At 30.9% G+C, this 25,850-nt stretch overlaps 1 protein-coding gene and 2 long non-coding RNA genes across 4 annotated transcripts in view; 2 read left to right on the top strand and 1 right to left on the bottom strand.

Moving 5' to 3' along the window:
• LOC127735608 (histone acetyltransferase KAT7-like) overlaps positions 1-15,469 on the top strand; it is a 28,533-nt gene extending 13,064 nt beyond the window's left edge. For both annotated transcript variants that reach the window (XM_052245833.1, XM_052245834.1), the window contains exons 5-13: positions 757-843; positions 1,830-2,036; positions 3,044-3,241; positions 3,996-4,085; positions 5,055-5,195; positions 6,252-6,345; positions 7,862-8,008; positions 9,281-9,387; positions 12,417-15,469. In XM_052245833.1, the coding sequence (XP_052101793.1) occupies positions 757-843; positions 1,830-2,036; positions 3,044-3,241; positions 3,996-4,085; positions 5,055-5,195; positions 6,252-6,345; positions 7,862-8,008; positions 9,281-9,387; positions 12,417-12,542 (1,197 nt within the window). In that variant the 3' untranslated portion in view covers positions 12,543-15,469. The remainder of the gene's footprint in view (positions 1-756; positions 844-1,829; positions 2,037-3,043; positions 3,242-3,995; positions 4,086-5,054; positions 5,196-6,251; positions 6,346-7,861; positions 8,009-9,280; positions 9,388-12,416) is intronic.
• The window catches only part of LOC127735629 (uncharacterized), a 73,981-nt gene extending 49,940 nt beyond the window's left edge, over positions 1-24,041 (top strand). The window contains exons 2-3 of the long non-coding RNA XR_007998526.1: positions 23,380-23,680; positions 24,003-24,041. This is a non-coding gene — a long non-coding RNA (uncharacterized LOC127735629). The remainder of the gene's footprint in view (positions 1-23,379; positions 23,681-24,002) is intronic.
• The window catches only part of LOC127735633 (uncharacterized), a 151,334-nt gene that overhangs the window by 50,262 nt on the left and 75,222 nt on the right, over positions 1-25,850 (bottom strand). The gene's annotated exons all lie outside the window — the stretch shown is intronic.

Genomic DNA, 25,850 nt, shown 5'->3' with positions numbered 1-25,850 from the left:
GTTTATTTTTAATATTTATTTAAAATTTAGCATATGTATGCAATATTTTACTTTTCCAAGATATAGATATATATCTTAAAGTGTTTAGTCTTTTTCTCTTTAAATTTGTATTAGTGTTATCTATTTAAATGATAGTACATTAATATATAAAAAAAGGTAACAGGAATTATAAAAAAAAAACATGAAGAGTACAACAGACAACACCTACCACCAACTTTTTCGAAAAAAAAAAATGAACTATTGCGACCCAAATGAAACTTTTCCACAGATTCACTTGAAAGTTACCTGTCGATTTAAACTTTTGCAAGTTCTTTTGTCCCATTGAATAAATACACAATAGCTATTGTTCTCTGTGTAGTTTATTCACTGGGACCTTTAAATTTCTTCTAGGAGAAATCTATCACTCATTGATTAATTTACCAGAGTAAAAAAATTATCTTATAAATAGACAAAATTATATTTTTTATACTCAAAAACTGGTACCTCTTGAACAGTTCTATCTCTAATCATGTTTATAATAATACATTGAACTACTTGACTGTAAATTAACTATGTGTAAATATCTGTTTTTGATTGTATTGTCATTAGTATGTGAGGGCCTCAGGGAAGAATAGTTTGTTGTAACTAACTGGGTTTACCCTCATTATATAAAGAATTTATTATTATTATTATTAATGAATTTTATTCTATTGGTGCTATTTATATACATTTTTTGTACTACATGTTTAAACAAATATAACTTATATTAACAACTAGGCTCGATATGAAGAAAGACAGAAGAATATTTTAGACAGGGTTAAAATTGTGGAATCATTACAAGATAAACGAGATTTTAGAAGGAAGGTTAGTATAATTTCATTTTTGCCTTGTCTGTGACGAAAGTCGCTGAAGCGACGAAAGTCGCTGAAAGTGAGACATAGGGATTGCTTTTCTGGCGACGGCGATAACGGCGTCAACAATGGTAAAATTTTCTGCTTAAGTTAGTTTGATAGGATCTACCTGTGATAGATCAATGATATTTTGTATTAAGTTGCATTACTATCAGTACATATCAGTTTGACAACTATTTTGAGGCCTTGCCCCCTAGGTCATGGTCCAGTGACTGAATAAAATAGCAATTTCCAATGATAAGTTTTCTACTTAATTCAGTTTGATAAGAATTACTTGTGATAGATCAATGATATTTTGTATAAAGTTGCATTACTATCAGTACATATCAGTTTGATGACTATTTTGAGGACCTGCCCCCTAGGACATGGTCCAGTGACCTGGGGCCGGTCCAGTGACTTTGAATAAATTAGCAATTTTCAATGTTAAGTTTTCTGCTTAAGTTAGATTGATAGGAACAACTTTCAATAGACACTATAATTTCTATAAAGTTACATTACTGTATGTACATCTCAGTTTGTCAACCATTTTCAGGCCCTGCCCACTAGATCATGGTCCAGCGACTTTGAATTAATAAGCAATATTGCTGTCCATCAGATTGTCTTTTTTTTCTTAAATTTATGCCGACAGGCGAGACATATCTCTGTGTCAACAGTTTATTATATTAAAAATAACATATAATATTGGTTTTGACTCTTTAATTTGATTTATTCATATGGTATTTACATTTTAGTGAAAAGACACTTGCATAGAGAAACATTTCTGAAAAAACTTGTGACACATGTTAAATTAACTGTTTATTATTAATAAATAAAAGTATTTAAAATGATGTGGGGTTAATTTGTGTGGCTATAGGTGATGAAGCTTTTTCTGTTCAAATAACAGGTATCATTTATACAATATATGCTCATTTACCATATTACACATATTTTTACCTAAAGGTTCAAACAGATGAACAGAAAGTCAAAGTGATCAAAATTCGAGGGATGAGACAAAAGTTTAGAGATATACCAGAAGATATCAAAGTTGAACACAGAAAATACAAGGACACATATGAGAGAGCTAGAGAACCATTGCTGCAGGGCCTAGCATCAGAGTTTGATCTCAAGTTGTTTAGGGAAGCTCAGGCAAAGGCCTGTGAAGTACTGGTAGTTATACAATTTTTCTTTATGTAAAAGAAGTTATTTTATATTGAGGCTGAAAAAATATATTTATCTGTTTAAACTCAAAACAAGGGCCATGGTTTGATACATTTTCCTCGACCCAAGTATGCAGCCTAGCTTGCATTGTTAAGCAAATGATATTGCATCCCAACATTAAATTTGACAACATGATTGCAGCATCCTGATTGTGGAAAGTTTTGAAGAAAACACTGTACAACGGTAAAAAATTACCAAAGTGCTGACCTTTTATAAAGGGACCATGTGACTGATGTTTTTATTGCTCAAATTTGGATTGATAGAATGACCACAGTACAGGGAAATTCCCATCAAATAAGGATCAAAATTAAATTGAAAAAAAAAAAACCGGTTTAAAAAATTGAAAATTCAATCGAAATAAAACATTGTGATAGATTGAAACAGTAGATACTAGTTTCTTCCTTATTTTATAATGGCATATATGTCATCACATGATAGTGCTTCATCATACAAAAATAGCTTAAAAGTTTGGGGGTTTTCCTTGTTATGGGATTCTCAATTTTGATTTATAATAAAACTCATGATAACACTTATTAAATAGTTAACCCATGGAATAAGACTTGGTAATGTGATTGACTTAGAGTTTGGGGAGGTTGTTGGTGGTTGACATATTCTTCTGCAGACTGTAACTTTTAAGAGCTTAAATATTTAAAAAAAAAAACAGCTAACCATGCCCATCTTTTACAAATGAGAGTACTTTCATATTTATGGCATGTTATCATCTTGAAATGCATGTAATATTTACTGCTGGACAATAATCATATAAGATTTTTAATTAATTCTGAACAATATTAGCATGCGATTAAAGAAGTCATTTGATGATTCTTCATATTAGAACATTTGTTTTAAATGAAGTTAAAATGATAAAAAACAGATTTGTAACATCCGTATGCATATGTACATGATGTATGAATTTATATTTTTAAGATTTTGATTTCTATATTTTTACTTTCCAGGAACATGAAATAACACAACACTATACTAAAAGTGATCTCTCAGAATACAGAATAAAGAAGTTAGAGATTGGAAGGTTTGAAATGACAACATGGTATGCTAGTCCTTACCCAGAGGAATATGCTCGACTGCCTAAAATATATCTGTGTGAATTTTGTCTCAAATATATGAAAACTGCCACAATTCTAAGGCGACATATGGTAAGTAAAAATATTCTTGTTTTAAATCTATACTTGTTCCTATAAGCACATGCTTTTATGCTTTAATATTACCTTCTACCTTGTATAAGTGTTAGTTCAGTGATAAATCATAAAGTAACTGTAAATTTTTTAGCACAAGTATGGTATTTTTTTTATCTTTATATTCACTTTTGTATGACCTTGAATTATAAGGAAATGCAAATGACTGATTTTTATGCTGTTTGAAATGAATTGTGATTTCTATGAAGTATTAAATTACTGCTGCCATGTTCCAGTTGTAAAATGTTCACTTTCAGTTTGGGAGTCATTGGAGCTATCTCTTGGCAAACCCTAGCAATCAAAAAACTTTCAAATTGATATTTCTTGCTATTGCTAATTATAAACATGCTGGAGAAAAAGGAAAGACTGATTTGATCAGAGTCAATTTATAGTATCTTTGAATATCACTTGATTTTTTATATGTTTTTAAAGTTGAATGTAACATTAACAAACCTTTCAAGGATTTTTGTAGAAATTTTATTCAGTGAGCCATGCAAAAAGTGTGGTGATTTCTAACATTTCAAGAATCTAAATTTTCCTGTCTGAAAATGGTTTGTCCACACTCATCTGAGTTTCAATTATCCATTCTTATAGTGATTAAATTTTGTTAATGGATCTTACTTCCTGTCTCGAAACTAAGTTTAAGATGTAAAATGATGTGAAATATGATCATAAAGCTTTTTGGAAAGATAATAACTTACTGTTTGTTTTGCAGGCTAAATGTGTATGGAGACATCCGCCAGGAGATGAGATTTATCGTAAAAACAATATGTCTATGTTTGAAGTTGATGGTAAAAGGAATAAGGTAACTAAAAACAATACTCATGACATATTAAAGTTAATGAATAACAAAATAGTGTGTCAAAAAAAGAAAAACAGGACAATGTTAAAAACATACATATCCTTTTTATGTATTTATTAGAATAAATTCATATTTGAACACAATTTTTTTTATTGTATATTAACAATAGCATATTTTGCACAGAATGTAACCAAAAAGTATCATGCAATAATATATCTTATTCCATATTGGTATTATTTTGTATGTTTTCTTTTTATGAATTGGATTTTGAATAGAAAAGTAAAATCACCTGTAGAAAAGTGTAGTCCACTGCACTGAACGTCACATTTGTTTACATGATTGTAACTTTGTGGTAAAATGTTTGATATACAATTGGTTTTGGTAAATATTTGACACCAAATACATTGTTTTCTCTCGGAAAATGGAATAAAAAAATAACTATCTTTTGATTCGGTAAATATGTGGTTTAATTGACTTTTGAAAAACTGATATTCACTTCGGCCATCGTCCTCTGTGAATATCAGTTTTTTCTAAAGTCAATAAAACTGCATATTTATCTCACCAAAAGACAGTAATTGTATAGTATTTCACTAGTGCAGAAAGAGCTACAAATTAGTGATGTCATCATTGACAAAAATATGTTTTTAACAGTTTTCAAGCTTTGCTTTACAATAAAAGGGTTATTGCATGAATAATGGTCAAAAGTATCCCTTGGAGAATATACTTGTAAGGTTGTGCAATATATAAATCTACTTAGAAAAATATTCACCAGTATTCATGCAGTAACCCTATTTATATTTATTGTTCATGTCATATTGGTTAAAGCTTAAAACTCAATGTCCAAAATTACTAATGCAGTTTAAATTAAATAGAAAATAAACTTGTAGACATTGTGGTTGATGTAAAAACTGTTATTCCCATAAATGAATGAAGTCATATGTATCGTTTCTAATATACATTTATTTCTTTCAGGTGTATTGTCAGAATTTATGTTTATTAGCAAAGCTGTTTTTAGACCATAAAACATTATATTTTGATGTGGAACCATTCTTGTTTTATGTAATGACAGAAAATGATTCACATGGCTGTCACATTGTTGGGTATTTTTCTAAGGTAAGTAAACATGCATTTGATATGAAAGTATTTTCCTTTATATGATATATATCATACGCAGATCTAAATTGATTTAAAAAAAAATGTTGTGTAAACCAGAATTTTCTTTCTTTGTTCTGATCATGATGTTAAGTTAAATTGTTTGCCTCAAATTGGACTTGAATTTTTATCAAGTCTCCTGTGTGTTTTTTAAATTTCTTCATGCTTTAGGTATATATTATTCTACCCCAGCTCTGGTGGAGGTTGTATACTGGTTCATCTGTCTGTTTGTCTGTCATATTTTTGTCACCAAGTACAAGTCCAAGCTTCTTAATAAGAGTAAAGAAAACATGTGATGGCACCAAGCTTCATCAGGTTATGCCTTTTCATGTGAATTTGTATTCAATTCTTTGATATCCTACTACCTATTTGTAGAAAACTTGTATCTAAAATGTCATACAAAATACATGATTTTTTTTGTCCCATATTTCTTAGAAGTCATTGCTTCTTTAAATGTAGCACCAGAATTCACCAGGTGTTCACATGCCATGTAGCACATTTTCAGTTCCTTTTATATTCTTCTTTGTGTTTCAAATGCCCTTCTTATATGCCATTAAAGGTATGTTGATTTTTTCAGTACAAGGCACCATAAAGTGTTGCTTTGACATGCAATAATTGTCACTTTATTTGAACTTAAAACAAAAGAGCTGTGCCTGCTTGAAATTGAGGAATTTAACATAGAAAGCAATGGGGCCATGAATTAGTGGTGTACTTCCTATTACAGAGAATGACCAGAAATTCAATTTTTAGAAGTTGTACCTATTCTAATGAAAATTGGTCATATTTGATGTCAGTAATCATGTTTAATCAACTTTTTTGGATGAAAAATTCTGTTTATGGAAAATTTCAGCTCTTAAATTGACACAATAAGGTACTTTAGTCTTTTTAAATCAATTTAAAAAAAAGCAATTTTCTTACAAACTTAAATTATTACAGAGAAGGGTTTTGTTCATAGAATAATTGATGAAACCACAAACTCCTGTTTTTATAACTTGTTTTCTTCTTTTGCATTTTCAGGAGAAGAATTCCTTTCTTAACTACAATGTATCCTGTATATTAACCTTACCACAATACATGAGACAAGGATTTGGAAAAATGTTAATAGATTTTAGTAAGTATGGCATCCAATTCATTATAATATAGTAATGATAATAGTAATACCACCATTGATGTCTTCTGGTAGCATGCTTGCTATGACACTCAGCTCAAACAAAATGCTTCTTGCCTCTTCACCAAGCATAGGGCATTTAGTAGTAGGATTAAAAACTGGTTGACTCCACTTGTGAATAAGGTTTCAGAGTAGGGTAGATGATACCTTTTTGAGCTAGCACCATAAAAATCTGATTCATTGTGTCAGTCTTATATAAATAATGATGTGTTAACATCCCATTGACATGTTGCTATCCTGTTTATGCATGTTATATTTGCTGTTGGATGTTAAACAGCGATCAATTACTGTAAATTCACAAATTGTTGTGTGCATTTGATATTGCGATTTTTGAAAAATGGACAAAAATGAAAGATTAATTATTGTGAATCCTGGAAAATCTGCATACAGATATATGTATCAGATATCAGAATGTGAGTTTTTATTATTGGGTATGTATGCACCTCTTCACATTATTCACATTAATAAAAACCTTGAAATAATTTCTGAATTGACAGTAATCAATTTAATATGTTCTAGTTCTGTAAAAAAAAAATTTAAAAGTACATAATATTTGTATATAAAATATTATTTTTGCATTTCCTTCAGCGTCAAAATAACTGAACTTATTAAATAATTTTCATAATGATGAAGATTTAATTTGATTTAGTCTTGTAAATGATCTATTGTTTTCTCATAATATCATTGAAGAAATGTTATTGAGTGAAGTTCTTTGACTTAGATAAAACATGTGAAAACTTTTAATGTTGCAATTACAAAAAAATGGAAATCATATCAGGTTTAGAAGAACTTCATCTCTTTACAACTCATTCAGTTTTATTTAAGAATTGAATGCTTCTTTTTGTAAATTTATTGGGGTGTAAAAGTGTTGACCGAAGTACATTTTGTATGAAGCGGAAGCGGTTCATTCTAAAAATATGCGGTCAATGCTTTTACAACCCTTTAAAATTACTAAAACAAGCATTCAGTATTTGTAATTATATTTTTTTGCTAGGATCATGAAAACACGATTTCTATCAAGTTTTTCTTTTATTTACCTTTGCATTTTATTGTGGAAGCTTGTGTTATCATGAATGTTACATTTAATTTTGAAATGAAGGATGATCTTAGAATGACGTGAGATTTAGGTTAGCGAATCAAAATAACGTATTATAATGAAACATACATGTAATGTAATTATATAAATATGATTTTGCTAAAGTGTATCCATTTTTTTGTTACAAATTTTGAATAGCATTTATCACATGTCCTTAGTCATCAAAAGTTCACAACCTTTTTATAAAATATCAATTAAATCAGTTGCTTAACTACAAATAATGTTTTTCTTTGTATTATGGTGAAGAACAATATATTCAATATGCTCATTTACAAATTTTGCATAGTAGTTTTGTACTACTAAAGGTATTTCATTGCAGACTTGTTTAAGGCACAATTCCTGGACTTATGTTTTTGTTTTCAGGTTATTTATTAAGTAAAACAGAAAACAAAGTAGGATCACCTGAAAGACCTTTATCTGACCTTGGTCTGCTTAGTTACCGTAGCTACTGGAAAGATACATTATTAGGATATATCCACAAGTATAAAGGCAGTGAAATTTGTATCAAAGGTTTGTTTTTTAAATTGACTGATACTTCATTTCAATTAAAAAAAAGTTACTCTGTGGAATTTTTTCTTTGCATTTAAAAGATTTCAAGCCAATCAAGGAGATCTACAGCCTTAAAGTACATATACAAATGATTATTGTTCTTTGATGCTGGTTCTTCTTTAGATTGACCTCAACATCAGCAGGCTTTAGATAAGTTGGATGGCGTAATTCACTAGGATTTGAGATGCAAAACACTTTATTGGGAAGAAATGATACTTTTCCACAGATTCACTTGTAGGTTACCTGTCGATTTAAACTTTTCTAATAAATATAACAGCTCTTGTTCTCTGTGGAGTTCACTCAATTGAATCTTTAAATTTCTTATAAGAGAAATCTATCACTCTTTGATTAATTTACCTGAACAAAAAATTTAACTTTCAATGATGAAAATACATGTACCAATACTAAATAAGGACACACATAACTGCATGTGATGTTGTATTTATTCAATATCAATAATACATTTTTAATTTGTTCAGTATAAACACTGATTCAAGCATTACAATTTGATTTCTGACAAAATTTTCAATATTATATCTATTGAAATTTGGTTTTTTGTGTGTTTGACAAATAAAAACTGGAAAATGAGGATGTTTAAATTCCGGCCTTCCTAAATGTATTCTATAACTAAAAAAAACACCAAAAAAAAAGCAAATTTCAATAGGAACAATGCTAAAAACTTTGTCAGAAATCAACTTTTAATAATTAAATTAGTGTTTATATTGAACAGATTGAAAATATATAATGGATATTGAATAAATACCACATCACATGCACTTTTGTGAGTTGAAACAGGTATTTTCATCAACTAAGAAGGTCATTTTTTTGGTTAGGTAAATTAATCAATGAATGATGGATTTCTCTTAGAAGAAATTTAAAGGTTGTGGTGAATAACAGAGAACAATAGCTATTGTATTCATTCCATGGGTCAAGTGAACTGACAAAAGTTTAAAAACCTTGACCAATAGGAGATGACTCTGGAAAACTTTCATTTGGTTCGCAATAATTGATGAAGAGTATCACTTCATGTTTAATTTGTTAAACCAGCAACTGTTCTTGTTTACCAAAGTTTTTTGCAAATAATGCAAATATGCTTTGTTGTAAGTTTACTGAAAATAAACCCTCATAATTGTGTTTTGTATAAATTGACGTTTTTGGTTGTGTAGGAAATCCTATCATTTTTGTTCAAAATGTAAACCCTATTTTCATTACCGGTATACATTTTAATTACAGATATTAGCACAGAAACAGCCATAAATGCCAATGATATTGTCAGTACTCTGCAGGCTTTAGGCATGTTGAAATACTGGAAGGGAAAACATCTAATTTTACGGAGACAGGTAATTAAAATGTGTGGTATATGTAAAAAAGTTTATGTTTTTCTTCATAAAGAATATCCTGATTGATATAAGATCCTAGCACAGGTAATTTAATGAGAGAGTCAAGGTGAAAGATTTTTGAAAGAAAAAAACATTAATTATTAGAAGAAGTTGATTATGATTGCTGTATGAATATATCACATTTACATCATTGATCATCACTTCTTAACTTCTTATTCAAGAGTAAGTTTGTGCACTTTTAGATCTCTCAGCTGATGCCTATATTTTCTTTGCGTCATCATTCATAACATCTGAGTTTACTTTTAAATTGATTAATGGGGACAATAATGTTGGAAATTTAATCTCCGTTGACACTTCATAACAAATTATTAACTCAAAAATGTATAGGAACTATATTTCAAATTATTAACTAAAAAACATCACTTCTAAATATTTCACTTCTTGATATCATTACTGCACCAGTGAATAATAATAAAATTGAGAATGGAAATGGGGAATGTGTCAAAGAGACAACAACCCGACCAAAGAGCAGAAAACATATAGTTCATATTTTTACAATAATTTACACATACAGAATTTTTTATGACCCCGCCGTAGCGATGGGGGCATTAAGTTTTACCCTTGTCCGTCTGTACGTACGTCCCAAATTTGGTTTCCGTTCTCTAACTTGAGTTTGCCTCAACCAAATGTTATGAAACTTATACACAATGCTTATTACTACATAATACAGATTAAGTACAAAATTTGGTGGCGACACTTTTACCATTCTTGAGTTATGTCCCTTTATAAACATAAAAATTGCTGAATTTGTCTCAACCAAATGTTATAAAACTTATATACAACCGTTCTAGAGTTATGCATGTTAACAAATAGAAAAATAGCTGAATTTTTAGTTTCTGTTCTCTACTTAAGTTAGCCTCAACCAAATGTTATGAGACTTACAAACAATGCTTATTACCACAAAACTCAGATCAAGTTGAAATTTGTGTAGTGTCACTTTTACCGTTCTTGAGTTATGTCCCTTTATAAACATAAAAATTGCTGAATTTTTCGTTTTGTTCTCTAACTTTAGTTTGTCTCAACCAAATGTTATGAAACTTATACTCAACTGTTCTCGAGTTATGCGTGTTTACAAATAGAAAAATTGCTGAATTTTAGTTTCTGTTCTCGACTTAAGTGAGCCTCAACCAAATGTTATGAGACTTACACACAATGCTTATTACCACAAAATTCAGATCAAGTTCAAATTTGGGTAGCGTCACTTTTACTGTTCTTCTGTTATGTCCCTTTATAACTATATGATATGCAAGCAGGGGCATCATCTGTGTCCACATGTGGACACTATCCACATTTGTTTCATTTATATTGCTACACAATTTTTATGCCCCCGCCGTAGCGGAGGGGGCATTGAGTTTTACCCTTGTTCATCTGTACGTCCGTCCGTACGTCCAAAAGTTGGTTTCCGTTCTCTAACTTTAGTTTGCCTCAATCAAATGTTATGAAACTTAAACAAAATGCTTATTACCACTAAATACAGATCAAGTTTGAATTTTGGTTTCGTCACTTTTACCGTTCTAGAGTTATGCTCCTTTACAAATGGAAAAATTGCCAAAATTTTTGTTTCCGTACTCTAACTTAAGTTTGCCTAAACCAAATGTTATGAAACTTATACACAATGCTTATTACCACAATATACAGATCAAGTTTGAATTTTGGTGCCGTCACTTTTACTGATCTAGAGTTATGCCCTTTACAAATGGAAAAATTGTAAAATTGTTCTTTTTTTTTTTTCTTGATATCAAGTCATTTTTAAAATTGGAGTTATCTCCCTTTGTCAATGATTATAGTTGAATCAACTACAGTCAATGCTTTATACAATGCAATGTTTAATTTTGCCTTCCACTGATAAATTAAAGCAATTTTTACCCTTCATTTCTAAAAATATTTTAAAGTCTTCTTTGAAAATTGGAGTTATCTTTCTTTGTGCATAATGGTAGTTGAATCAACTACAACCAATGCTTTATACAATGCAATATTCAATTTTACTTCCTACTGATAAATTAATTTGTTTCCGTTTTCTAACTTTAGTTTGCCTCAACCAAATGTTATGAAACTTATACACAATGCTTATTACTACATAAAACAGATTAAGTACGAAATTTGGTGGCAACCCTTTTACCATTCTTGAGTTATGTCCTTTTATAAACATAAAAATTGCTGAATTTTTCGTTTCCGTTTTCTAACTTGAGTTTGTCTCAACCAAATGTTATAAAACTTAAACACAACTGTTCTAGAGTTATGCGTGTTTACAAATAGAAAAATTGCTGAATTTTAGTTTCTGTTCTCGACTTAAGTTAGCCTCAACCAAATGTTATGAGTCTTACACACAATGCTAATTACCACAAAATTCAGATCAAGTTCAAATTTGGGTAGCGTCACTTTTACTGTTCTTCAGTTATGTCCCTTTATAACTATATGATATGCAAGCGGGGGCATCATCTGTGTCCACATGTGGACACTTTCCACATTTATCTTCTATGATTTACAATGCAGTACTGATTTAATTAATCAATAATAAGAACATTTACAGCCGATTTCAATGAGTGTGTAGGCAAAGGTAATATCTTTGGTTAGCTTGCTTGCTAGCTGAACCGTGAATTCATTGTTAGGTTAGGTAATCTACCCTCCTTTAAGAGTAGACTAGTCTGACATATTACCAATCTGTCTGTAGGACTAGGCTACTTCGAAAGGAGGGTAGTATACTTTACCTGACAATGACTGCATGGTTCAGCTAGCAAGCAAGCTAACCAAAGATATAACCTTTAGCTACACACTCATTGAAATCGGCTGTAACAGTTTTAAACTCATTGAAAACCTAGTTAAAACTGATTTCAGTCTTACAATGTTACAGTGTTGTTGTAGATTTTAATTCTCTCCTCCACTAAATGAAGGTCAAAAACAAGGTCATTAAAATGTATAAAATAAATACATATATGATATTTGAATTTTGCCTATATTTTCTTTCACAGGATCTTATTGATAGTTACTTGGAGAAGAAAGTGAAACGTCCAACTGACTTTAAAACAATTGATGCAGCATGTTTAAAATGGACACCACATGCAAAGAGACAACAGCAGCCTCAAACAGCACCCTAAAATATAGTTTTATGTGATAGATTTGATCCCAGTTGTTGGTTATCAACAATGAATGTTTTGATTCTGCTCCTTCTAGAGATGGATCTTGTTATCATAATGGAACTGTAGAAATTCAGTTAAAAATCTCAGCGTATGATATGTTAGCAGAGGAACCGGAGGACTGAAGAGGATATTTTAATTTTTTTTAACATCTTCCTTAAATTTGCTCTTCTAAGCAAAAACTTGCTAAGTGTGCTTGCGTATGTCATAAATACCTCAATTTAATAGATTTGTCTAGGAAAGATGAAGATACTATTTTATGTATTGAAATGAAGTACCTTAATCATAATCAAATTGTTTAGGGTAAAATGATCAAAATATATAGGTTAAGATTATAAAAAAACAGAAACTAAACCAAAACATAAACATTTATTTTGGTTGTTTATAAATATTGGTATTCAGAACAAAAACCTTAACAAATTAAATAATTTTGATATACTCTTATTAGAATTTATAAAACAAACAAACAAAATTTTATTTGATTATTTAAAATGCTGAACACCATTGGATAAACACCATGACTGTTGATTTTTGGGGAATTAGAAATTCATTTAGCTTCTTTTAAAGTAAAAAATGGAATTTTCAGATATTTTGACATTATGCAGAATTTGCACATTTGAAAAATTATTTCTAATTCTTTGGCCACTTTTTTTTATAAATTTTACTAAAAGTGGTTTGTGTCTGGATAAACTTTATCTTCTCAGTCTCTGACAATCATAAATGTCAGAATCTAAAACTTATGTTGATGTTCTGTTCTGTTCTGTTTTGTTTTAATTGCTTTAAATTATTGTTGATTTTTAAAATACTTCAGATACTGTTCATTAAATTTTTATTATGTTGTAAATTTCATTTGTTAGTGTACATGTGTTATATGAACGTGTCTGAGGTGAAAGGTACTAGCCAATAGTTGATATTTAGTAAAAAACTTAATATTTAACTATGTTTTTGTGTGAAGGAATTATAAGGATCAAACGTTTTTTTATGAATATAAGTATGTTTTAACTGAACAATCTGGTTACAAACTTAACAAAAGTGAATGGATGCTTTAACCAATCTTGCAAACTTCCAATTTAGATTTAATTTACATAATTTCATGCATTTCTGCAGAGCTCACATTGAGTGACAATAAATTTCCTACCTTATATTGTGTTGACTGTATCAAAATCTAGAAAATATGTGGGTGATGTCATTGTTCCTACACAAAATGAAAATAACATTACATTATTAGTTTGATATCAGTTGTTTAGGGCATCATCGTCTAGTCACAAAGTTTTTATATTTGGTTTCGATATTACCCATGGTTTCGTTAGTTTTTGAAAACAGCTAATTCATTTCCATCTATAGAAAAGGAGAATAGTGCTTAAAGATGAATCTCAAAGTACTACTGCCAGTTTTCTGTATAAATTCATAATATGTTAGAATGCAGTAACTTTTCAGTGGCCATTACTTGATTTATTTATTAAATTGAAAGAAATATTACTTGTTGTTTTAGAACATAAATAACCAGAGTGAACTGTAAATATTATTTAAAGTTTTTGCCGATTTTTACTATGTTGTTCTATGTTTCATTTATTACATGTAATCCTCATATCATCACCAAATCAGCTTTCATTTTCAGGTAATTTATTTCAACTATAACTCTGTCAATCAGAACAAAATGTAATAGAAAAACATGTAAGAACATGTGATGTTGAAAATTTTAAGAGTTCTTGAAATTTTTATATTCAATTATTCAAGTGCTCGAAGTTAATTGGTCCAAGTTAATATTTTTTATAATTAATTTAATGTGGAGAAGGAATTCCAGTTTTTCATGGTTTTAAAGTGAATGAAGCTTTTTTCGTTTCTACTGTTAATGATACAGTTCAGTGATTCTAGCTGAAGTTATCTATCTTTTTGAAATGCAAGTCTGTTTTCTTCTCTTAGGTTAGGTAACTTTAAGAAAGAACAGGTCATTTTTGGGGAATTTTTATGGATATACAAATAGATTATTTTTGAGTATATAAATATGATTGCTTGATATTTTAGCTTCATGTGATTGTTTACTTTGTTTTTCATCAAAACTAGCACAAACAAAATTATCGTCTGTACTTTTTTAAAAGGAAATTATAAAAAAAACTTATCCCCTGCTCAAATCTTGAAATAAAGCTTACAGGTATCTCATAATTGATATTTTAGTTTTTCAAATAGATTGAGGTCCCTTTTATATTTTATTCTCTAATACTTTAATAGGATTTTTTATTATGACAAAAAATGTCCATATGTCACAGTAACTTCAGTGCAGTTTATATGGCAAGTCTAATGATGAGATATTGTTAAAGATTAAAAAAATTTGAGGGATTCAAATGAACTTAATTACTAAAAACTTCATTGATTATTGCACCTGGACAAGCAAGCAACAATCAATTAATCAGCCACTAATTTAAATTTTCTCCTTTTATTAAATTGATACTGTAAAATTCTTATTTTTTGAATTAAAATTACAAACTCATTCAGATAACGTAAATAAAAACTTTTGAGTGGAGGTAAAATCTCTTCATTTATTCTTGTAGAAACAACTTTTTTCAAGAATTTTATTTCTAGGAGAAAAGATGTAGGAACCAACTTACGGATTTAATGTTTAAATGGTTTCCCTGAATGCTATAAATCTAATGTATAATAAATGGTATTTTATTTAACTCTCGACTTGAAAGCTAGTTGGCTTCACACTTTTAAAATAAACAGGCAATCATTTGATTCCTTATTGAACATTGTATAGTAATTTTTGGTACTCTTAGCAATTTGAAATAGGTCTACATTTCCATGAAACCATAAAAATTGGTGCATACAAAATATATCCTGTAGTCAGCCATTTTACTATACCAATAAAATTGTACAAACAAACCAATGCAGTACTTGTATACTTTTTAGTACCCTGCATTTGTTATGCAAAACGGGTAATTTTCAAATGGCTGTTTATCATCCAGTTTGTTTTGGTGTCCACTTCTTTGTCTGTGTCTTATCAATCTTCATTTTTGTTGAGCCTGCGAAATTTATTTCGCGAAAAGCGAGACATAGCGATCCTAGTTTTTTTTTAGACATCAATAACTTTATCAAACCTACATAGAATTTTATGAAATTTAGACAGAAGCTTGTTTATGACCAAAATGCAGTATCCAGAGCAAAATTTTGGAAATATTTATTTTCATTTTTCCGAATTTTGCTGACAAATGGACTTAATTTTTTTACAGTTAACATTCAGATAGAGTGTGAGGTTTAAGTTTTTCAGTCATCAATAACTTTGTCAAATCTTTTTAATGATTAAGAGGTAATGTCTGAACAAAACATTTAAAAATATATTTTTTTCACTTTTAAATATTTTTCTGATAGATGGACTTTGTTTTTTACAGTTAACATATGGACAGTCTGGGATTAATTTTTTTTGACATGATAAATTTGTAAACCTTCATGGATTGTTATGGAACTTGGACAGAAACTAATCTTCAAGATCAAGAAATAGCATCTAAAGAAAAAGTAGGATTTTATTTTTAAATTCTGTATTTTACTGATAAATGGACTCACTTTTTAAGTCAACATTATACTTTTACACTGACTGCAGCAATTGCAGGCGAGACACAGGGTTCCGGGAACCCCTTAAGAATTTTTTTGAAAGTCAGACGATTGGAATAATAAAACACAATACATTTTAACATCCATGTGAAATTTCTTGAACATATAACAATATGATCATTGAAAAGGTTTTTTTTTAAGATATTTTCATTAGTTTGGTTCTTTTTTTAGAATAAATGACCATTATATCATTTGTGTTCATTTTCATGTATAATTGACTTCATTGCCCCAATAAAGAATTTTGAAATGACTTGTAATGATAAACATTGCTTGAATTTTAAATATGTTAAATTTTTAGATAGCATTTGCAGTTCAGTGTTGTAAGTCATTTAAACTTTGACCATATTTTCACATAATTTATAAATATTTATGTGCATCATTTATACATGTAGATAACTTCATATCACCTCTGTCATCCTAAATTATTCCAGTTTGGTGCTGCGTATTTAGAGATACGATCTATCATTATTGTATATACTATAGAATTTTCTTTAAAATGCATCCATCTAGCATATTGTCATATAAATGCCTCACTCATAGGTTAAAATAATTGAAATCCACTTAACATTTTGTGTGGTGGTCATACTTGACCATTCTATTAAGAAAATATTGTATTAAGTATTTATGATACTTCATTCAACAATAATAACTTGTTAAGTACTCCAGCCGTTTGTATATTGGTATGACGTTGGCGTCGTTATCATCATCGTCAGAAGACACATTGGTTTTCGCACTCTAACTTAAGTTTAAGTGAATGGATCTCTATGAAATTTTACCATAAGGTTCAATACCACAATAGGAAGGTTTGGATTGATTTTGGGGGTTATGGTACCAACAGTTAAGGAATTAGGGGCCAAAATAGGCATTTTTGTAACTTCCAGACATAACTTGTGTGTTAGTGTATTGATCTCTCTGACATTGTACCACAAGGTTCCATATCACAAAGGGAATGCTGGGATTGATTTTGGGGGTAATTGCCTCAAAATTTTAGGAATTAGGGGCCAAAATAGGAGCAAAAAACAAGCATTTTTCTAGTTTCCAGAGAATAACTTGTGTTCAAGTGTATGGATCTTTCTGAAATTGTACTACAAGGTTCCATATCACAAAGGAAAAGCTGGAATTGAGTTTGGGGGTAATTGCCCGAAACGTTTAGGAATAAGGGGTCAAAAAGGGGCCAAAAATAAGCATTTTTCTAGTTTCCAGAGAATAACTTGTGTTCAAGTGTATGGATCTCTCTGAAATTGTACTACAAGGTTCCATATCACAAAGGAAAAGCTGGAATTGAGTTTGGGGGTAATTGCCCGAAACGTTTAGGAATAAGGGGTCAAAAAGGGGCCAAAAATAAGCATTTTTCTAGTTTCCAGAGAATAACTTGTGTTCAAGTGTATGGATCTCTCTGAAATAGTACTACAAGATTCCATATCACAAAGGAAAAGCTGGAATTGAGTTTGGGGGTAATTGCCTGAAACGTTTAGGAATAAGGGGCCAAAAAATAAGCATTGTTCTAGTTTCCAGAGAATAACTTGTGTTCAAGTGTATAGATCTCTCTGAAATTGTACTGCAAGGTACCATACCACAAATGGAAGGCTGGGATTCATTTTGGGGGTAATTGCCTCAAAATTTTAGGAAATTAGGGGCCAAAAAGGGGCAAAAAACAAGCATTTTTCTAGTTTCCGGACAATAACTTATGTGAAAGTGTATGGATCTTTATGAAATTGTACTACAAGGTTCCATATCACAAAGGGAAAGCTTGAATTGAGTTTGGGGGTAATTGCCCAAAACGTTTAGGAATAAGGGGCCAAAAACAAGCATTTTTCTAGATTCCAGACAATAACTTGTGTTCAAGTGTATGGATCTCTCTGAAATTGTACTGCAAGGTACCATACCACAAAGGGAAGGCTGGGATTGAGTTTGGGGGTGATGAATCATCAGGGGGTTCAAAAAATTTGGAAGGGGGGTGGATTTTTTTTCCTCTTTTTATGCCCCGGCTGTAGCAGAGGGGGCATTAAGTTACCCTTGTCCGTCTGTACGTCCGTCCGACCGTCCCAAAGTTGGTTTCCATTCTCTAACTTTAGTTTGCCTCAACCAAATGTTATGAAACTTATACACAATGCTTATTACCACTCAATACAGATCAAGTTTGAATTTTGGTGGCGTCACTTTTACCGTTCTAGAGTTATGCTCCTTTACAAATGGAAAAATTTAGCTGGAAAAATTGCTAAATTTTTCGTTTCCGTTCTCTAACTTAAGTTTGCCTCAACCAAATGTTATGAAACTTATACATAATGCTTATTACCACAATATACAGATCAAGTTTGAATTTTGGTGCCATCACTTTTACTGTTCTAGAGTTATGGCCTTTACAAATGGAAAAATTGTTAAATTTTTCTTTTTTTTCTTCGAAATATCAAGTCATTTTTAAAATTGGAGTTATCTTCCTTTGTCCATGATTATAATTGAATCAACTACAATCAATGCTTTATACAATGCAATGTTTAATTTTGCCTTCCACTGATAAAACACAGATCAAGTTGAATTTGGGTAGTGTCACTTTAAACATTATTGAGTTATGCCCTTTATAAATCGAAAGATTGCAAAATTTTTTGTTTCCATTCTGTAACTTAAGTTTGCCCCAACCAAACATTATGAAACCTATACACAATATTCATTACCTCAAAACTAAGATAATGTACAATTTTTTTGTATCCGTTCTCTTACTTTAGTTTGCCTCAACCAAATGTTATGAAACTTATACACAATGCTTATTACTACATAATACAGATTAAGTACGAAATTTGGTGGCTTCAATTTACCATTCTTGAGTTATGTCCCTTTATAAACATAAAAATTGCTGAATTTTTCGTTTCCGTTCTCTAACTTTAGTTTGTCTCAACCAAATGTTATAAAACTTATACACAACCGTTCTAGAGTTATGCGTGTTAACAAATAGAAAAATTGCTGAATTTTTAGTTTCTGTTCTCTACTTAAGTTAGCCTCAACCAAATGTTATGAGACTTACACACAGCCTCAACCAAATGTTATGAGACTTGACACACAATGCTTATTACCACAAAACTCAGATCAAGTTCAAATTTGGGTAGCGTCACATCTTTCATTCCTCTTTTGTGGTTATTAGCTACGAGAAACAGTTATCTGCACGCTTTTAATTACGGAAAAATTCGATACGCGATTAAGACTTGAACTGATTTTATTATTTCCCATCATTCACTAAATCAGGTTAAAATGTCACAACCCAATGACGTATGTCAACCAAAAAAGTTACAAACACTTGATTTTCTCCGTTATTAGAGGCAATATAAATTTAAAACTTTGTGAATGTGTTTTTTATGTTATAAGGAACATCTTTTGATGGTAAGTAAAAAAATTGCGGATTTTCCCTTTAAGTTAGCCTCAACCAAATGTTATGAGACCGACACACAATGCTTATTACCACAAAACTCAGATCAAGTTCAAATTTGGGTAGCGTCACTTTTACCGTTCTTCAGTTATGTCCCTTTATAACTATATGATATGCAAGCGGGGGCATCATCTGTGTCCACATGTGGACACTATCCACATTTATTTTTCTTTAAAATTTTCCATTTCAAATTGGTTATTTCTGATTTATATATAAAAGCAAATAATAATGATATGGTTTGAATAGGTAAATCAAAAATTTTTAAGTTCTCAGACCACATTCATTCTGTCAGAAACTTATGCTGTGTCAAATATTTTATCACAATCCAAATTCAGTGCTGTATCAAGCTTGAATGTTGTGTCCATACTTGCCCCAACTGTTCAGGGTTCGACCTCTGCGGTCGTATCAAGCTGTGCCCAGTGGAGCATTTTATTAATATTCATAAAGTGAAAACTATAAATGTATGCATAACACAAACTTAATAGATATTCAACAAACTTTTGCACTGAACGTTTAATTTAGGATTTTAGATAGCCAATCTTGTGTTACAGAAGTCTTGAAATAATCAAATTTAAATTTAACATTACAGTAAGATGAATTGCTTAGATAGAACATTTACAAATTTCGTTTTTGAAACTTGGCTTATTTTATATAACATGAGGTCAAAAGATAATGATTCCTTAAAACTTTTGTGCTTGGTAATTCATTTTGGACATATACCTTTGTTTTAATATTATTTCTTGAAAAAAATTTAATAATAATTCCACATCCTCTGTCAAATTAATTATTTTTTTTTTATAAAAATAAGAATTGGTTTTGGCAAATACTGGATATTAATCATACAACCTAATTAAGAAAGGGACAAATGTGTGTAGAATCCATTTACAAAATGTTTGATTTTGTCATGTATCTACTGTCAAGTTAAATAAAGCGACATAGTTTTTATGGTAAATAGGTTAATAAAGTTTTTTTGGGTACTACTAAAAGAAAACAAAATTGAGCTTTATCTGACTTGTTAAGCCCTTGTAAGTTAAGTTAGGATGTTTGCTACTCTGTTTTGAAATAACAAGCTTTTTAATAAGACTGCTATAGATAGATAGTATATATATAACTGAACTAAAAAAGGAGAAATAAAATGCAAGGTCCATGTCCTTGTTTTTGTGATATAAGTCATTGAAAAGTTGACGGGAAATTATTTTTTTCTTGATCTTTCATACATTTAACATTGGTACCTTACTATGAAAAAATAACAAGGGTTTTATAAGATTACCAAAAATGCCTTTTTAAGGATGTTCGCTCCTCTTGTTTTTGAAATTTTGCCAGATTTTTCGGAATCCTCTGGTTTTATCCATGTTTTGCCATTAAAAAATTTTGTCCACTTACCCCTACTTTTCTTTTCATAATTTTATTTCATATAGTTTTAATAGCCATATTTGAAAATCTTATAAAATCCTTGTTATTTTTTCATAGTTTTTAAAAGAGAAAAGCGGACAATGTTAAAAGTATGAAAAATCTAGAGAGAATCATTTCCCGCCAAATTTTCAATGGCTTATATCTCAAAAGCAAGCACACGGACCCTTAATTTTTTTCTGCTTTTTTGGTTCCTTTATTTATATACTATAAATTTAGAACAGTCTTTTAAAAAGCTTGTTATTTTAAAACAGAGTGGCGAACATCCTTAAACTATATGTAATAAAATAATATAAAGTACAGTAAGGGTTATCAGGAAAATGCTTTTAATGGCACCACATGGATAAAACCAGAGGATTCCTAATAACTGACAAAAAATCATAAACAAGATTAGCGAACATCCTTAAATGAACATATTTGATATAAGGACAGGGATGTAAAAACAGTGTAGTACCTTGAATGGTTATAACAATGTTATCAGAGATATTTGTCTCTTTATTTGTATCCACAGGTTTTGCTTGTACATATACGTTTTGTTTCAGTAACCATCATACTTAAAAATTCTACAAAAAATTAATCTAAATATATTTTTAAAGGTACATAATAATATATCAAACTGGTTACTGGTCTATATTGAATGACATAAATTCATACATTTTGTTTCAGTAGTGCTTTGCTAAAAGGGCATATTTTCATATAAGTTTCAAACATGTTATTCTTGTTTTACTGTCATGTATTTAGAAATTGATATCATTTTATGTGCAATCAGTGAATTACTATCATGTGAGCATACAGAAATAAAATGTTCAACATATTCTTATTTGTGTTAAATTATAAAATACAAAAAAAATCAAAAGTATACATTGTTGATATTCTCCCCAAGATGAGCCTCAAGGATTTATAATAATTATACCCAAACTATAGGACTACATTACACTCTACTTGTCTGTTTTTTTGTCCAACAAATATTGCCCTCACATTTCCACAAAAAGGATAAAATAGTTAACCAAAAATTGTTTATGCCCTCACTCTAGTGATTGGGACTACATAACATACACTTTTCGGTCCTTTCGTCCAACAAATATTGCCCTCACACTTTCTCAGGTACTATACTCAACAGAACATATTCTTATTTTCTTGACAGTTATAATTTGTATCATATGAGCACTTAGCAGATCTGACTGACAGCAATTTCTTATTTCCTGATACTTTGAATTTTCAATTTGTTGAATGACCTTATATTTCGGTCACACATATCTCTATTTTTACTGAACAGAATGATGGCATATTTAGTCGGCAGCTTGACAGTGATCATTTGTTATCTGTACCGGGTAAGTGCTTTTCAGATCTGTCATTCACCTTCTTTATGATACTTTGAATTAGAAGTGGTGTATGCTTAGAAAACACATTTAATGTCTTCTCAATTATGATTATTTCACCTGCAACAATAAGAATTAACCACCCTTGTTAAGCCTGAGGCAATGATAATTTAGCAAAATTATGTATTATTGAATAAACTTCAGTAAAGAGTAAAAAGAAACACTTAAAAAATGATTCTAGGATGAGAGTAACATAGTTTTTTATGCCCCACCTAGGGGCATTATGTTTTTCTGTCTGTTCGTCTGTTCGTCGGTCTGTCAATTCGTCCGTCTGTCCCGCTTCAGGTTAAAGTTTTTAGTCACTTCAGGTTAAAGTTTTTGGTCAAGGTATTTTTTGATGAAATTGAAGTCCAATCAACTTGAAACTTAGTACATATGTTCCCTATGATATGATCTTTCTAATTTTAATGCCAAATTAGAGTTTTGACCCCAATTTCACAGTCCACTGAACATAGAAAATGATAGTGAGAGTGGGCATCTGTGTACTATGGACACATTCTTGTTTCACACATACTTTGTCAAGTGTGACATTGAGGTTGATCCAAAGTCTATTATTTGACTTCAGTGATGCACAATCACTTGTTGAAAGATCTGAATGCACAAAGCAAGGCTGATAAGGGATTCCAGTGAAGTTGGCTTTCTAGCTTCATTACCTGCATCGCCCAATGCAGAAGCATGTCTAGTAACCGCTTGACTCTGTTTGTCTGTTTGTCTATCAGAAAGAAAGAAAACTTTCCTAAAAGTTTTCTTGGCTTCTATGAAAGGGGATGATTTAATATTTGGTCTACAGCTTGTTAATGCTGAGTTGCAGTGAGTAAGCAATTTTTATACCACCGCAAAAAAATTTTGCAGTCGTATATTGGTATGACGTTGGTGTCGTCGTTGTCGACGTCCGAAGACACATTGGTTTTCGCACTCTTACTTTAGTTTAAGGGAATGGATCTCTATGAAATTGTACCACAAGGTTCAATACCACAAGAGGAAGGTTGGGATTGATTTTGGGGGTTATGGTACCATCAGTTAAGGAATTAGGGGCCAAAAAGGGGCCAAAAATAAGCATTTTTGTAACTTCCAGACATAACTTGTGTGTTAGTGTATGGATCTCTCTGACATTGTACCACAAGGTTCCATATCACAAAGGGAATGCTGGGATTGATTTTGGGGGTAATTGCCTCATAATTTTAGGAATTAAGGGCCAAAAAAGGGGTAACAAACAAGCATTTTTCTAGTTTCATGACAATAACTTGTGTTCAAGTGTATGGATCTTTCTGAAATTGTACTAAAAGGTTCCATATCACAAAGGAAAAGCTGGAATTGAGTTTGGGGTTAATTGCCCTAAACATTAATGAATAAGTGGCCAAAAAGGGGCCAAAAATAATCATTTTTCTAGTTTCCAGACAATAACTTGCGTTCAAGTGTATGGATCTCTCTGAAATTGTACTGCAAGGTACCATACCACAAAGGGAAGGCTGGGATTGATTTTGGGGGTAATTGCCTCAAAATTTTAGGAATTAGGGGCAAAAAAGGGGCAAAAAACAAGTATTTTTCTAGTTTCAGGACAATAACTTGTGTGTAAGTGTATGGATCTTTATGAAATTGTACTACAAGGTTCCATATCACAAAGGGAAAGCTGGGTTTGAGTTTGGGGATATTTGCCCTAAATGTTTAGGAATTTGGGGCCAAAAAACAAGATTTTTTCTAGTTTCCAGACAATAACTTGTGTTCAAGTGTATGGATCTCTCTGAAATTGTACTGCAAGGCACCATACCACAAAGGGAAGGCTGGGATTGAGTTTGGGGATGATGAATCATTAGGGGGTTCAAAAAATTGGGGGGGGGTTCCTTTTTTTCCCTTTAAAATTTTCCTGATTTATATATAATATAAAAGCAAATAATAATGATATGGTTTGAATAGGTAAATTAAAAATTTTTAAGTTCTTAGACCACATTCATTCTGTGTCAGAAACCTATGCTGTGTCAAATATTTAATCACAATCCAAATTAAGGGCTGTATCAAGCTTGAATGTTGTGTCCATACTTGCCCCAACTGTTCAGGGTTCGACCTCTGCGGTCATATCAAGCTGCGCCCAGGGAGCATTTTATTACATCTGCCATGTAGCTACTTCCTGTTTGCTGATAGTTCGTAATTTTACAAGGAAAATTTTCATCAAACTTTTCTTGGTTCCTATCGAAGTGAATGATTTTAATCCTGGGTATGGGAATAATCAGTTGTGCTCCAGTATACATGTTACTTCAATCAATTGCATGCAGCAAAGCAAGTCCAGACCCAGTATTGATCTTGTTCATTTTTGTTGAGCCTACGACTCTTGTTGCAGAAAGCAACATAGGGATAGTGATCTGGCGGCGGCGTTAACTAACTACTTAAAAGCTTAATATTTCAGAAGGTAGAAGACCTGGATGCTTCATACTTTGTATATAGATGCCTTATGTTATGAAATTTGCATCTTTCATAGTCCATTGTCCTCTACCTCATTCTCATGGTTCAGTGACTACTTGAAAAAAAAATTCGTGGTCTAGTCCATATCTCAGATACTTTAAGCAATAGGTCTACTATATTTGGTGAATGGAATGATTGTAAAGTGTACATGTCCAACTGGCAGGTGTCATCTGACCTTGACCTCATTTTCATGGTTCAGTGGTTAAAGTTAAGGTTTTGTGTTTTGGTCTGTTTTTCTAAGACTGTATGCAACAGGTCAACTGTATTTGTTGTATGGAAATATTTTACGATGTACATGTCAGTCTGGCAGGTTTTGTTTGATCTTGACCTCATTTTCACAGTTCATTGCTCAATGATATGTTTTCTTGGTAAAGTTTGTTTCTTAGATACTATATGCAATAGGTCAACTACATTTGATGCATGGAATGATTGTAAGGTGTACACTTGTGTCTGGCATGGTTCGTCTGACCATGACCTCTTTTTCATGTTTCATTGGTCATTATAAAGTTTTCATAGTTTTGTCTGTTTCTTGTACACTATAAGCAATAGGTCAACTATATTCAGCATATGGAATGATGGTAAGGTGTACATGTATTTCTGGCTTGGTTAATCTGACTTTGACTTCATTTTCTTTTCATTGGTCATTATAAAGTTTTCATAGTTTTGTCTGTTTCTTGTACACTATAAGCAATAGGTCAACTATATTCAGCATATGGAATGATGGTAAGGTGTACATGTATTTCTGGCTTGGTTAATCTGACTTTGACTTCATTTTCTTGGACCATATTAAGTTTATGTGATACTTGTATTTAGGACTATCAACATAAAATCAATGGTCATTAAAGCAGGCGAGACATTTCAGCCTGTATACTCTTGTTGAAATTATTTACGAGTTTCTTTATTGATCCATGGAAGTATGATAACTAAAATTACTAAAATCAGACAATTTAGAATAAATATCCTCTCAACTATGGGGGATGTTGTCAAAATCAGTGTCAG

Source organism: Mytilus californianus, unplaced genomic scaffold (genome assembly GCF_021869535.1).
Source record: "Mytilus californianus isolate M0D057914Y unplaced genomic scaffold, xbMytCali1.0.p SCAF_3, whole genome shotgun sequence".
Classification (NCBI taxonomy): Eukaryota; Metazoa; Mollusca; class Bivalvia; order Mytilida; family Mytilidae; genus Mytilus; species Mytilus californianus.
This window is presented reverse-complemented; position numbering and strand designations above follow the sequence as displayed.